Source organism: Labrus bergylta, chromosome 2 (assembly GCF_963930695.1).
Source record: "Labrus bergylta chromosome 2, fLabBer1.1, whole genome shotgun sequence".
In the NCBI taxonomy this organism is placed as follows: domain Eukaryota; kingdom Metazoa; phylum Chordata; class Actinopteri; order Labriformes; family Labridae; genus Labrus; species Labrus bergylta.
This window is the reverse complement of record NC_089196.1, coordinates 30,465,088-30,480,838: the sequence shown is the minus strand read 5'-3', so window position 1 is coordinate 30,480,838 and position 15,751 is coordinate 30,465,088. Positions and strand designations below refer to the sequence as shown.

Sequence of the window (15,751 nt, the reverse complement as noted above, 5' to 3'; positions counted from 1 at the left end):
CATCGGCAGCGATGAGAGACGGAGCTGTCAAAGCGCACAGAGGGGTAGAGAGACACTTTGTGATTTATTGTTTGGAAATTAACTGTTTGCTCTTAAAACAGCCACCATGCACAGATTATGGTAATTCAGTGACACGCACAATGATTGATGGACGGAAAGTTGCATTAATTAATTGTTTTGTTTGTCAAGGGGAACTTGCTTTTTCTATCTTTCTGAAATGATTAACAGCAATGTTGTCGCAACTATAATTTGCAACGCAGGGTTACACATAAAGTGTGCAAAGTGACACTTTGTATATATATATTTGCTTGGTGAATATAGATTTGTTGTGCAACTGTTTGTTTTATAAAGTTCTTAAAAATCGTTGTTGTGCTTATTTAAGTAGAACTTTTAACCAACAGAGAGAGCGAGAGAGAGAGAAATCAAACTTTGACATTCAGGTTTGTCTCTCCATTGAAAACACATTTACGCATATGTGCTCATACTTGTCAAAATAGTCTTGTTCCCAGCTGGAAGTATGTTTGTATTCTTTCTGTGTGGCGAATCTGAGCGTGTATGTGGTCCTTGTATCGGCTTCAGCCCGTGTGTGTGTGTGTGCATTTGTCTGGGTCCACTGAAAGTGACTGATGAGCGCTGCAGGCTCTGTGTCTGCCCAGGCTGTGTCAATATTAACCTGTGAGGATGTGGGGGCTGCAAAACTTCCCCCCTTGATCCTCGCTCCATCCCATCCTTCTCTCTTTTATGCAATATGGCTGCTGTCAGGCTCAGGCCCATCAATCCTCTCTCTCTCTCACACACACACACACACACACACACACACACACACACACACACAGACACAGACACGCGCGACTTGTCACTTCCCTGACACCGCCATTTCTCAACGCTGATATCCTGATGAGTGCGATGAAGCCTCCTCAGATTCTTTAAAACACACACATTCACTCACAGAAGTGCAAACACACAAGTAAAAGGCGGCACATCAAACTCTTAACACACGCAGACACACACATAAATCCGCCCGCAGTCGTCTACTGTAATCCCAGTGAACAAACATGTACCAGTGTGTACACATGTGAGCTCTGGCAAAGCGATAAAGTCTTCATGATTTACAGTACGCTGTACAAAGAAATACTGAAATGATGCTGATGCTCTAATGCTACTTCCCAACTGCGTGCATGTGCACACAAACTGCACACACACACACACACACACACACACACACACACACACACACACACACACACACACACACACACACACACACACACAGGCAGGAAAATGTAGTCAGAAAACGAGCAGAGTGCAAATCTGCGAGATGACACGCAGGGCGACAGTCTGTCTGCCATTTGGCTCTTAACTGAGTAAATTACTACTCATATTGCACCCCCCCCCCCTCCTCTTCCTCCCCCTTTCTGCCACCCCCAGATACACAGATTGCCTTTTTCTTATAAATTACCAACATATTAGCCATAAAACCCACTCGCTAACTGTCTCCCAGAACCTCACGATCTGGACACAAAAAAAAACCTGTTTCACATTTGTTGAGCTTTTGGAAGGATGAGATTTCACAAACAAACGTTAAACTTAGCTCCAAACTTTATTTCTAATATCATGAATGTTACATTTAATTTAAAAAGCATGGGATTAAAACATGACAACATTGTTCTACTGACGGAAAAAATAAAAAAAGCTAAAGACTGTTATCATAAGTATAATCATCATTTGTGATATTTTATGACATATATGAAAATGATGAGTTAGGCTACTCTTCATGAGCAGCTTATTGGTTTTTTAATTAAATATATCAGCTATTCGTTCATTTACTCCTAATTTTTACTTAAGAGGATAAAATTTGCAATTTGCATTTTTTAAATAAATAAGCAGAAGAAGCAGCAAGATAAATGATTTAAAAAATGTAATAATACAGATACTATACGGCCAAATATCACAAATATATATAGAAATGTATTATACATCTGTGGATGAAGTGACACTTTATATACTCATAACTTTTAGTGCCATATCAAGGATTTAAAACAGCTTTTAAATACACAAATGGCTGAAAAATAACCCTTTTTTTTCTTGTGACGATGAAAGAGTCGATACTCGTAATGTGACGATTGAGACAGAGGCAGATGAAAAGTTGAGTTGAAGATCTTGTTCATTGTTAAAGCGAAAAAAAAACAAGTTTTAGCAGCTAAAAACAAAAATACATTTTCATAACTACATTTTGTAACCTTGATGTTAGTTGACTTTTGAAAAGCAGATTTTTCTCCTTTAATCTAGCTTTTAATTTTACATCAAATTTTTCTTGTTACTGTGTTATTTCCTTTAAGATGCCTTCACCTAATTCTTCACTTATGACAAGGTTTTTCACCCGTGTGTCACTGTGTAATAATTCACCTCTTCCTCTCTTGAGCCATTTTTACACACGACCCATACTCCAGAGAAATTCCAGAAAAGTGAGTGTGTTACTTGTGTGAATGCAAACTTGCAGATTTTCCACCGACCACCTTCCTACCATCCCCCTGGTAAAATTATTAAAAGAAGTTTGGGTGAGCCGATGTGTGAACACAAGCGAGGGTTGATGACGTTCATATATATATGCATCATAACAAACTTGTGTATTAACTTGGTGCACATAATGAATCTGCTGCATACTCTTTCCTGCTCTCCTGTACCTACTTTTCAGCTCTTCCTTAATACCGTTAATATGTCCATTTACATGTAGCACTGATATAAAGGAGGAAAGTGTCATCATAGCATCGAACTGTTGATTCTGCGCCATCTTGGATATTTAGAAAATACTTTACTGTGACTTCTGCGACATCAAATTCAGTGAAAATCTCCAGCTGTGAGGGTCATGATTCATGAAAGAGCAGCTCAGGAAGATGTCAGGGTGCAGGCTGTCTTTAAACTTTCAGGAGCTCTTTTTTAAAAGCGGCTTTAATCTCGCACGTTGCAGCTTTATTTTTCTTCCACACTCGGTCTCAATCCACACACACAAACACACACAAACACACACACACACACACACACACACGCCCTCCCTCCCTCTTTGGTTGTCTTTGCTCCACAGGTAGCAAGTCTTTAGCGGCTGCTTGCAGTTCTCCCAACCTGCCATCATTATGCACAATAGCCTTAGGTACAAAAACTCAGGCCTCATAACTCACGCCCCGCGCGCGTAAATTCCCGTGCAAACACAGTCAAAGCAAAAACACATTTCCTGCTGTCGCCAACATCTCCGGCAAAGAATTAATCAAGCGTTCATCCATTTAGGCTCTTTGCATACCCTTTCCGTCAGAACACAGAACGCTAAGAGAGTTGCGAGTTCTTCTCAGGCGATCGTTTCGCCACCCTGATGAATCCATCAAGCGAGGTTTGATTTATACATCTGTCTGTGATCACAGCGGTGCAGCTACAGCAAATGGGGTGGCAAGGAGCGAGCTGACACCACCCTGCTCAAACACACGCATGCAAATGCACGCACACATGTGCCACACACACTCACATGCACACGTGCACGTGCACAAACACACAAGCCGACAGTCATGCCAGCCTCTCGCACACACGCGTACACAAGAGTATTAGTGCTTATGAAGTTTTTGGAGAGACAGAGGGGAAAAAGGGAGGGGGGTAAAAGTTTGCAAAAGAAAAAAAGCCCCAAATGTCTTTCTGTCTGTGTCTCTCATATGGGCCTTCTCCGCATGCTTCATTCACTCAGCTCGTAGTGCAGGGATTCAGGGGCCCGGATACAAGAGCTGAGTCTATAAATGTTTTGTTTTGTGTATTTGTTTGCCCTCAAAGCCCAAAGAAGCCACAGGGGGAAGAGTGAAAATGTGGGAAGAGTGAGAGCGCGGAGGAGAAGACGATGATGAGAAAACAACATCAGTACAAGTTATTTAAGATACAGTTTGATGACTTTCTTGTGCAGCGACTTTTCAATAAACAACATAAATAAACAACATCAAATCGTATATGGAAAGAAATTATAGAACGTCTGTTACACCCAGACAAACTAATGGGAAAAAAAAAACTCACTGCGTAGAGACATGAGATGGATCTTTGTTTCATCCTTATGGGTGCATTTTATTCTGAACGCATACCAAAATAAAGAGCTGCAACATATTACAGTCAACAGAATCAGGAAATGTATATGTGCTTTAGAGAGCTGGGTGTTCAAAGGATTTTATCTATAAAAATCCAACATCCATTATCCATAAAAATGGTCCAGACTTGATGATCCACTTTTTTCTAACATGAGTCACTGGATAGGATCAGCCTGATCCAGGTACAGGGCCCGATTCTTTAAAACAAAATCCATTAAGATTAAAGATATCAGCGAGAATCAAATCTGTAAACCAGCCAGTTCAAAACTTTAAAGGATTACTTAATCAGATAGCATCAGGTGATCCAATTTATCTTTTAATCCTGATCAAAACCTCCAGTTTGTGTTGTCAGGGAGGATTAGGATTATTTATATTCAAAAAAACAGTCTGGATTCAGACTGGATTACACAAAACAAAGCAATTCATGGATAAAAGCAACTTTTTAACAAAGTGGTTAATATTTAAGACCTTTCTTTAAAATACATTACGCATTAAAATGATGTTTTTCTTCAGTGTCACTAAGGTGCACATTGTCCTGAGAAAATATTATGTTTTATATCAAATACTGAATATTTAATATAAATCAAACGTGAGGATCTGTCAATTTGTGTGGACTTTGGTGCCCCTTGTGGACAAAGTGTGTGTTGCATTAAAGCACTGCTAATCCAGATTTGGTAATCCATAAAAAAATCTGTGTATTGATCTAATCCAGTTCTTAGACCAGTTTAAAAGTAGATTACTTGGCCAGTGTTAAAAAAAAAGTGGGTCACCAAATCTGGATCATTTTTAATCAGATAAAACTTTTTGAACAACCAAGTTGTAAGTTGACTTCCTCTTCTTTGACACTGAGGCAAAAAAATCATTGTAGTGCAAAATATATGAAAAACAAACGTATTAAAATATCAAATACCTTTAAAAAATATTTATTGCTTCAACTATTGAACAAGTTTTGGCCCATTTTCTCCTGAAGAGCAGTCTGAGTCCAGCCCTCTGCTGCAGGATGGTCCAGATTATTTTTGAAAGTAATCTTAGGTTTCTTAAACATTCTGAATAACACTCGCTGGAGGTTTTATCTGGATAAAAACAGGATTGGATTACCAGATTAGATCAGATTACATAATCCTTTTTTCCCCCTCTTGAACAACCCGACTTCAAGATTGAATCCTGATATCTTAAATCCTGTAGGATTTAAGATATCAACCAGGTGAAGACGACAGCAGCACGTACTGTGTGAAAAAAAATTAGAAGCAAAAACCAGGAAGTCAGAGAGGACAAGAAATATAAGAGTAGAGAGGGGGCGTGGCAGCCTGACTTTCTGGTCTTCAATCTCAGTCCCTGGGAGGCCCACCCTGCACCTGCTGTCTCCGACTGCCTCTCATCAGAAAGGCATTTACCGAGAGCCGTGGCTGCGGGCCCCTTCATTAGCCAGCATAATTATTTGTGCAAGCAGCGTAGGGCAAAACTGGCCCCGCATAAACAAACAGAAGGGCCGGAGGACTGTGAACAAACAACACATTAGAGACAATCAACGTCGCCCAAACGAATCCTAAAGCGTACCTCAAATGGAGAGATGGACACACGCGCACACACACACAGACACGCGCACACACGTGCACGCACGCACGCACACACGCACGCACAAAAACGCTTCAAACACAAAAATCAACAACAGAAAACCGATAAGGAGTAATCAAAATCCCCAAAAATATCATGTCTTACTACATGTTAACTGCCACCATTACAAATTCACACACACTCTCTCTCACTCACACACACACACACACACACACACACACACACACACACACACACACACACACACACACACACACACACACACACACACACACACACACACACACACACACACACACACACAGTTCCAGCAGCGACGCTTACACATTCCCAAACATGATTGATTCTGTTTACCACAAACAGAAAACAAACAACATTACAATAATCCAGTTTTCCTGAAGGAATAACAAATGACCTTAAATGCAAAGTTTCCCTTTTTTCCAATCTCAATCACAAAAGACAGAAAACTACGGAAGCCCTAAGCAGCCATTCATCCATATCATTCATTTACTTCTTTCCTGTGATAACGAGCAATTTCAAGTAATTTTTTTCCAGACATTGACTTTTTTTTATCGAATTTTCTGGCAATCTACGAATCAAATTTGATGATTAAGTTGATCTTCATACTACAAGTGTTTCTGGAGCTTTTTGACCTCTTCAAGCCTCTCACTCTTCATGCACCTTGATAGTCGGTGAAATGTTACTCTGCTTCTTCAATGTAGGAATCAAAAACAGGAGTCTGGTCACCGTGATAGACCACAACATGCGATGCCATCACCATGCCGTTGAGAGAAATTAAGTCATTTTTTCTTTTTTTTTTCTTAAGATCTTGACTTATTTAAGTTTCCCCCATATTTTATCCCAATTTCAGAACCACTTTTTTTAATAAGGAAGTTTTGAAGTATTCTTTCGCCCTCATTGAGTCTCATTCACAGATGTTTTTCTGAAGCTGTTCTTAAGAAGATTTCAAAAAAGGAGACTCTCCGTCGGATTCACCAACGTGTTCTTAAATGACTGAATTATTTGCAGCTGTGTTCTCATCTCCTCGTGGTCGTAAGGTGTGCCTGTTGTTCCCAATTAGCATAGGTAACCGCCCACTTATGCCCATAAAAGGGCATGAGTGCAGTGCCCTGCAGACACACATAAAACAAATGCTGGGAGCAAAAAAAAAAAAAAAAAAAGGTTGTTGAGATGCCTAATGGTCGGAGCGCCGGACCCCAATGAGGCAAGTGAAGCCCATTCCTATGTTTGTTTGGTGCTGGGAATACAAGAGAAATAAGTCAACATCTCAAGAAAACAACAAGAAATGACTCGTTATTACAGGAAAAGTGAATAAATTAAATGTATGGATGCATCTCTGCTGAGGGCTTCTGCAGAAAACAAAGAATTCTACAACATGTTATATGACTTTGAAGTCCTAAATAACACATGAAACATATAATTCACTTATTCATGACTGTGTGTGTGTGTGTGTGTGTGTGTGTGCGTGTTTGTAGCTGTGGGCTCCTGTCCTTCCCACAGTTCATCAACTCCACAGCATGACAACTCTTTATCCGACCAATGCTTCATCTGCCAGCGCTAATTACTGAGCCATGAAAATCTCTGAGACTCAAACACACACACGCTCCGCCATGAACATGTGAATAATGTGACTTCAGAGTAAGAGCCAATTCTCCATTCATGCTGGTGATACACAAAAACTTCACTGTCACCTTGAACTTATAGCTTCTACCTGCACGTCTACGATGCTGCACAACGACTGTCCCCCGTGTTGCCTCTTTTTCTAACAAACAAGTACTCAGTGTGTTTCCTGTTTGCAGTCCGCACACTAAAAGGAGACGATGCACATTGAGATTTAACCGTGTCTTTAATGCTGCAACTTTTTTTTTATTTTTAGTTAAGTAAATATAAACACCACCTGATGGATGCACAAACTTGCAATCACTGATTTAACTCATAAATGTTCATTTCAGTTCATTCAAACGGAGGTGTGTGAGGACTGAACTGAACAAAAACACAAGATTATTACGTCGCTTAAGAGTCTGAATAAATATGTTCTTAGTGTGCAGCAAAATATTAACCGATACGATGTGTTTTAAAAAGATACAATCTCCGTTATTTTAATGACCGATTGTTTTTAGTACCGAGCGGTAAGTGTGTGTGCATTTGTTCTAACTTGTGACTCTGCTGAGGATGAACTGTCAGTCAGGATCTTTTAATGAATGTTGTGTTTTCAGGTCAACTCTTTTGCCTCAACTTTAAATAAATTGGATTTATTTATTTATACTGTTATTTACTTATCTTATTATTATTTATGACTTTTATATATTATTATTAGGATTATGTATGCTGTTTTTGTCCTTCTCCTTCATGTTTAAAGTATCTTAATTGGAGAAAAAGTAAAAAGCTAAAAAAAAAAAAAAGAACGATTCTGTTTAATTTGAACACAAAAAAAATTCAATATTGTTGTTCAAATGTAGACAGTGTACAGGAGCTGCTTGATATTTCTGCTAATTAAGGAGAAATTACTCAATTTTGGCAGCCTAGGATGTTGTTATTGTAGCCATGGTATCGAAAAACCACCATATTTAAACTTCTGAAAGTTTAAATATGGTATGATGTAAACATTGTGTATGAACTTGATAGAGACATTTACTTCATCCAGACATGAGCCGTGATTTATTAGACTCCTTTCATTTCTATGTTTCTGTTTGGTACTTATAGAGCACACACACACACACACACACACACACACACACACACACACACACACACACACACACCCACACACTGACTAATGTATGTTTGTACAGGAAACAGAAATACATTAGTCAGTCTATAAGATGTGTCCACATCGTTACAACAAACACACTGACGCTTTTTCTCCCCTGCTAACTAGGCAATCACATCCAAAATCTAACTCTGTCTTCTTTAACTGCCATCAAACACACACACACACACACACACACACACACACACACACACACACACACACGCCTAAAAACACACTTTGACAAACACATAACACATAAACCATTAAATACTAATTGAATCTAATTTATTTAGTTTTCTGGAAAGAATCATTTAAGGCAGAACTTCCCTAAGCCCCCTCAATAAATGACACTCATACCGTTTTGGTCTCTTTTCAAACACAATTAAAAAATAATATATAAATATATACACACTGCAAATGACATGAATACAAGGAGTTCATTTTGGAGCCCGATCTCAGGTCATTAGTAACCCACCATGACGCTGTGGAGTTGGAGGGTCCGCTGGCGACACAGAGGCCCCTGGCCATTTATTCTATATTAAGTCTCTAATGGGCCCTCTCTCTCCCCCTCTCGCTCTCCCCCTCTCTCTCCCTCGCTCCTGACACACAGCGTGAAGGCACAGCGCTGGTAAAATATGCACAGAAAGTCCGGTGCGCACACGCAGACAAAGCCATTCAAATGAATGGTTATTTATTCGCTAAACGAGGATCTGGGTGTTTAATGTTCCTTGGACGTTAGGTAGTTTTCTGAGGGAGGCAGAGCCGTACCCCTACGGCTACAGACATCATTTATTTTACACATAGCCTAATACCGCACGCTAGGCAGCCGCTGAGAAAAATGGGCTTTGGAAGTGAGAAGGAGATATAAAAGAAATAATGAATGATTTTTTTTTTTTAGGGGGGTATTGTGGTGGTGGAGGGAGGGGGGGGAACACATTAGAAGTTGCAGCAGGGAGAAAAGCAAGGGGTAGGCTTAAAGGCTTAAAGCACCCTCTGTGTGTGTGTGTGTGTGTGTGTGTGTGTGTGTGTGTGTGTGTGTGTGTGTGTGTGTGTGTGTGATTGCAAATGAAGAACAAGAGATAGAAAGATAGAAAAAGTCAACACAAACATCCACAAACGTATAACAGAGTGTGTGTATGTTTCAGTGTGTGCGTGTGTGTGTGTGTGTGTGTGTGTGTGTGTGAGGCTCTCCATCTGAATCTCATCCAAATGCAGAACATCAGAGGGGCTCCTGTACTCACACAACACCCCCTCCCTCACACACTAAACATCACAGGTGTGATGTTTCCAAAACATCAAAGCCATCAAAAGTCACTTTTTTAAAAAATAAAAACTTAGTTTCAGTGTTAAAGTTTTTCTTTATCTTTCTTATAAGAAGATTATTCAAGATTTTTGTAAACATCTGACAAAAGAAAGGCAGCCATGTAGGAACACAAAGCAGGCCCTGTCCCGGGCTCGCGAGTCGACAGAGCTGCCCCCAACCTTCAGCAAGATGATCTGGCACTAACTACCACCCGACGTCCCAGACGCCCAGCCACCACCATCGGACTGAGTCGTCCCCACAACCACCGCCGTCCTCATTCAAGCACGGCCTGCTCTGACCTCCACCTCAGCGGCGAGGAAGTGTGGACGACAGGAACGCGAGGAATACAAAGGAGGAATCCCCATCTCCCCCATCCCAATATTTCTTAACAATGAGTAATCCATTGTTTAGTTACTTTTTTTCATAAAATTAATCCGTCACTGGAAAAAATGTGCCTGATATCTCTGAAACCTCCGTTCACACGATTCATGACTCGAGATGCCGGTAAAGTTATTTCATCTTTATTTGGGTTTTCAGTTTTCAAACAGACCTTTAAAGTCTTTATATGTGATTTTTCACACTTAAATATAATATAAATCAAGTATATCCTCTGAAAATAACTCTGTGAGTCATGACTGTCTACAATGGGTGTAACACCCGAGTCTCACTGTCTGTGATGTTTTCAGAGTTTTCAGAGTCCTATCTTCAGTTTGTTTACATCGCCGGGACGGCCGGCTGACTCCTCCCCTCGTGTATAAAAGTTGTTTAATTGAGGGACTAGAGAAAAAAAGAATAACATACTGTACTCACTGCTTAACTGTGTTTCTAGATCACGCTCATTTCAGGTAAATTTACATGCAGTGTGAAGATACCAGCATAATAAAGATCGCTAGCATTAGCATGCTAACACAAAATGCAGTGCAAGTTGTTTTGGTTTCATGCTGGTGCTCAAGGGCGACATCTGCTGGATCAAAAAATCGCATATAAAGCCTTTAAAGGAAGAATGTGCGACACGTTACAACTAATTACAGCAGAAATTAAGTATATCCTCTGTAAATGTCTCTCTGAGTCATGACTGTCTACAAGAGAAGCGTGAGTCCTTTCAGCTGTTTTGTTGTCAGTGTTGTGTTTACATCATGTTTACATGGACGGGACGGTCCTGCATATAAAGCTGTTTTAGTCAATGACTAGAGAAAAGAAGAAGAACAGACTCACTGATTATTTGGATGTCACGTAAGTGTGTTCAGATCTCGGTCATTCTGTGTCAATTTACATGCAAAGTGAAGCTACGAGCTAACATTAGCATGCTAACACAACAATGCAGGACACAGGTGATTACAGCTCGAGCAAAGGACAATTTTTACCACCGATTAATGGTGCGTTCTGATTCATAACATGCTTCATGTGAATGCGAGTGGAGAGAGGTTGGAGGTGTGTCGCAGGAGGAGAGCGGAGGCTTCAGAATACAGCAGTTTGTTTTGGTTTCATGTTGGTGCTAAAGGGCGCCATCTACTGGATCAAAAAGTCGCACATTCTTCCTTTAATCAATTATTGAACGTAAATGAACATTAAGAAATACCTATTTTTCAATGCTGAATCTCTTGTGTTTATTGTTTACTAGAATATTTTGAACAGAATCTAAACGGGATCATGTGAGCTTGTTTTATGATTTCTGAACATACCTCCTTCTCCGTGGTGACTGAAGCGAGTGCAACGGTCATCTCTCCATCAGAAAACTCCTTCAGCTCCACGGCCAGCTGCTGCTCCAAGTCTACATCCAGTCAGCACACACAAACAGACTGACAGTTATATAAAACACACACAAGAGTACAAAACAATGTCACAACGGACAGCAACAAAACACAAACATTAACGCCCTCTCCAGCTGGGAGAAGTCATCGAAAGCATGCTGCATTTTAACAATCTGAGACAATTACAGGTTTACTTTGTAACAATCACGTGAACTGACAATTGAGTCAACAGCACACTTGTCCAGGTCACTAGAGGACATTTTTTTAAAATCGCTCCGACCTGCACAGAAGTACTGAGTCAGTGGAACGTTTGAGTTTTGAGCGATGAGTTTGGAAGCAAATTTAGGAGCTGTGATTTAAAAAAAAAAAAAGGTTATTTAAAAAACGGACTGTAGCATGGCACCTGGGCTGGAGAGGGACCTGGTCCACTGTGATAAGGACTGAGCTCTGAATGGTTTCGGCTCTACCAGATGAGCTACCAAGCACAGCCCCCCCCCCCCCCCCCCATCACACTATTTAGACTTATGTCAGAGTGCATACGTTCCATGAGTCCAACATCTAATTCCTTAATGCTACAGAGACTTTCTGTGAACACTTAATACATGTATGGATGTTACCTAGCAACCAGATCTCACATTAATGATGCATCCAAACTTAGTAACTCACTCTCAAAGTACTAGCTGGTACTTTAGCTGATTCATCATAGTTCACAGCCCTGCTGATCATGCAGACTGGATGGTCAAATTAATTTCGGGCATGTTGGATATTTTGGTCGTACGACTGCACACACTCACACTGTGAGAGCAGAGCCATGAGCTGTTCCCCCGACCTCAGGACTTTTTTTTTCCGCTGATTGTGTCTGCACAAAAAGTGACAGACAATGTCCAAAATCACCATGGCAACAGCAGGCATGTCTGTTTACTCTGTCTTCCCCCTCCAATCATGAAGGAAATGTTGGTATGAAATACGAGTGGACGTCCAGCTGACAGGGGATATTTTGTTATGATTCAGCTGAAGGGTTAGCTTGTGTTTATTGGGGATACAGATTGTGTGTGTGCTTGTGAGAGAGAGGCAACTGAAACACACATACACATATTGTATATCTGATGTCAACCTCCGTCTGTGGGATCCCTTTGACAAGTGTCAATGCTCCGTACCGATTTAGCTCGTACATTGTGAGCTCATAAAACGGGATCTCTGGTTGTACAGATCTGTATTTTTATACAGAAACGCACCTCGTGATACTTGTATTCCACTTTTTTATTGCCAACAGATTCGCCCAATTTTTTTGCAGATTCAGGAGGATGGAGGTTTTGGTCATTCTTTCATTTTTACACGTATAAAGTTGACAGTATGCTCTCAGCTATGTATCGACTGAGCAGCACAGATAAGTAAATGGTTATATTTTGTTTAGAAAAACATAGCCATGTTTTGCTCATCAGTTAAAAGTCTATGCCTACAGATTTGGCTCGAGGGTTTTTTACACTGTTAAACTGGAAACTGAGAGTGACGATGAAGGGAAAATACTCCATCTTTGAAAAAAATATAGATGCATCTATAGAGAAGTCTGTAGAAGCCTTGCCTTGAATAGTTGCTGATATATTTGTATATGTATATATATATATATATATGTTCTTAGATCCACCTTTCCTTGTCTGATATTTTGTTCATTCTTGTAATACAGGAGGAGTTATGTTGAAACTCTTACTAAACACACTTGGTTTAAATGAAAAAAAAAGCACCTTGTAGCGAGGCCTCAGCATGCCGACCTGCAGTGACGTCACTCCGACGCTCCAAAGATCTCATGAGCTCCTCCGTTTGTAAAGACCGACGGCCGTGTTTGATCCGGAGAGCTTCACTTTGCAGCAGCAAGGCTTCTATTGACAAATAAACACACAGACATGTGGGTGAGTCTAATGGGAAGAGCAGACTCAGGTTTTTATCGTCCTCCAGGGGAAATGAGTCCTGACAGCACGGGTATGCACATATATAAACACATAATCTAGGATGTAAACTTAAACAGTATAGCAGTAATCAAAAGCAGCCTAAGCATCAGTCAGCGTGGAAGCTTATTAAGAGCTTCAATAGCCTTTTTTGTTGAGAAGTAAATATTACATCAAGAAGGCACAGCATTAGTAAGAACATGCATTGTTGATGAACTGCTCTGCTGGGAAACAAACATATAGAGCTGGACACCACCAACTCAGTTTGGTCTCATTCCAAGAGTGACATGTTAAGTACTTCATCAAGCCATAGTACTTCTAGGAAACCGTTGTAACCCTCCCCCCTTTTTTATTGTTTCCGAGAACCCCGTTTAGACAGATTGATCATAGACTTTATTTGGCATGGACATCACAGATACATCGGACGAACCAGATGCATTGTTTAAGTGTTTTTAGCAAACATGCTAGTTCTCAACACTTCACCACGTGAAAGAAAACAGTTAAAGTCTTTATATGTGATTTTTCACACTTAAATGTAGAAATCAAGTATATCCTCTGAAAATAACTCTGTGAGTCATGACTGTCTACAATGGGTGTAACACCCGAGTCCCACTGTCTGTGATGTTTTCAGAGTTTTCAGAGTCCTATCTTCACTTTGTTTACATCGCCAGGACGGCCGGCTGACTCCTCCCCTCGTGTATAAAAGTTGTTTAATTGAGGGACTAGAGAAAAGAAGAATAACATACTGTACTCACTGCTTAACTGTGTTTCTAGATCACGCTCATTTCAGGTAAATTTACATGCAGTGTGAAGATACCAGCATAATAAAGATCACTAGCATTAGCATGCTAACACAACAATGCAGCGCAAGTTGTTTTGGTTTCATGCTGGTGCTCAAGGGTGACATCTACTGGATCAAAAAAATTGCATATAAAGCCTTTAAAGATAAGAAGAAAGGTAATAAGACAGGGAGAAACAATACAGAGAAAATGACTAAAATAATAACATTTTTGACATTTTTTGAGTATTTTATTTGTTAAGTTAGTTGGCCTGTTAACAGTGAAATCTAACTAATACTTGTTTGAGGTATTCGGTTCACTAGAGCTGTTAAAGGGACACTGATAAATAAAAGTCTTCAGCATCTCTGGTGGAGCTGGACTCATACATGACGATGTAGATTGAAATTGTCCTTTTTTTGCCACAATGTGAATAAGATGTTGAATTAAATGTCACAACCAGGAAGTAAACAGTCAACATCAGATCAGAAGTTTTGTCATGTTTGTGAAACTGAGGGAAATATTTTTGCCAAACCGACTCTGAATTTTTTTTTTTATCAAGATAACACTCACACAAAACAATTTTACCAGGTTTTTAGATAGTCATGCAAAAGCTTGGGTTTATTTGCCTTTCCAGGAAACAATTTTAAAAAAAGTTATCTGCTCCCTCTGGCAACATTTTTTCTAGTGAGGATAAAGAAGTCGAGTTACTGGCCTCTCTTCGGGAATCAATGAACTTGAAAATGCTCTGTCTATAAAAAAAACTCTCACAGAGAAATATGAGAACAGGCCCAAACTCGGTACATCGATCTCTCGCTCAAAGTATCTTCCGTTTTCTCTCTGGGAGTCTCTGAACTCTACTTCCCTCTTTCTGTTCACTCGATCCACAGTAATTCACTCTTCTAGCTTAACATTCTCTGTCTGTCTGACTGAATGTTTGACTGTCAGTGAATCACATATGAGAGATGGCAAAGGATTAAAAAAACCCAGCAGAGCACCACTGAACAGAGATCAGGGAAGTCTCCTGTCCGGCCTGTTCACAGCTGTTTAACATCGACATCTTGAGAAGGGTGAGTGAAAAAGTTAACGTAAAGTATCTCGGGGTCTTGATCACAAGTAAGGGTAAGCTGGAACGAGAGATTGACAGGCTCAGCATCGGCAGATATGAAGGGATTGTATTGAAATGAGTGGTAAAGAGGGAGATGAGCCTGAAGGGAAAGGCCTCGATTTACTGGTTGATCTTCCAGCTTGGTACAACTAAACTCATGCCCACAAAGTCTGCCCAGAACCTGGGTGTCATGATTGATGACCAGCTAACATTTAAGGTTCAAGTAGCCTCGATTGCCCGGTCATGTCGATTTGCCCTGTACAACATCAGGAAGTTCAGACCTTACCTGTCAGAACATGCTACACAGCTCCTGGTACAGGCTCTTGTGATATCACACATTGCAAATCTCTACTGGCAGGTCTTCCTACATGCACTTTCAAACCTCTGCAGATGATACAAAATGCAGCAGC

General features: G+C 40.3%; 1 protein-coding gene across 5 annotated transcripts in view; it reads right to left on the bottom strand.

Moving 5' to 3' along the window:
• LOC110000756 (uro-adherence factor A) overlaps positions 1-15,751 on the bottom strand; it is a 55,980-nt gene that overhangs the window by 24,927 nt on the left and 15,302 nt on the right. For all 5 annotated transcript variants that reach the window (XM_065951434.1, XM_065951443.1, XM_020656110.2 and 2 more), the window contains exons 5-6: positions 13,257-13,391; positions 11,446-11,534 (exon numbers count right to left, since the gene is read on the bottom strand). In XM_065951434.1, the coding sequence (XP_065807506.1) occupies positions 11,446-11,534; positions 13,257-13,391 (224 nt within the window). The remainder of the gene's footprint in view (positions 1-11,445; positions 11,535-13,256; positions 13,392-15,751) is intronic.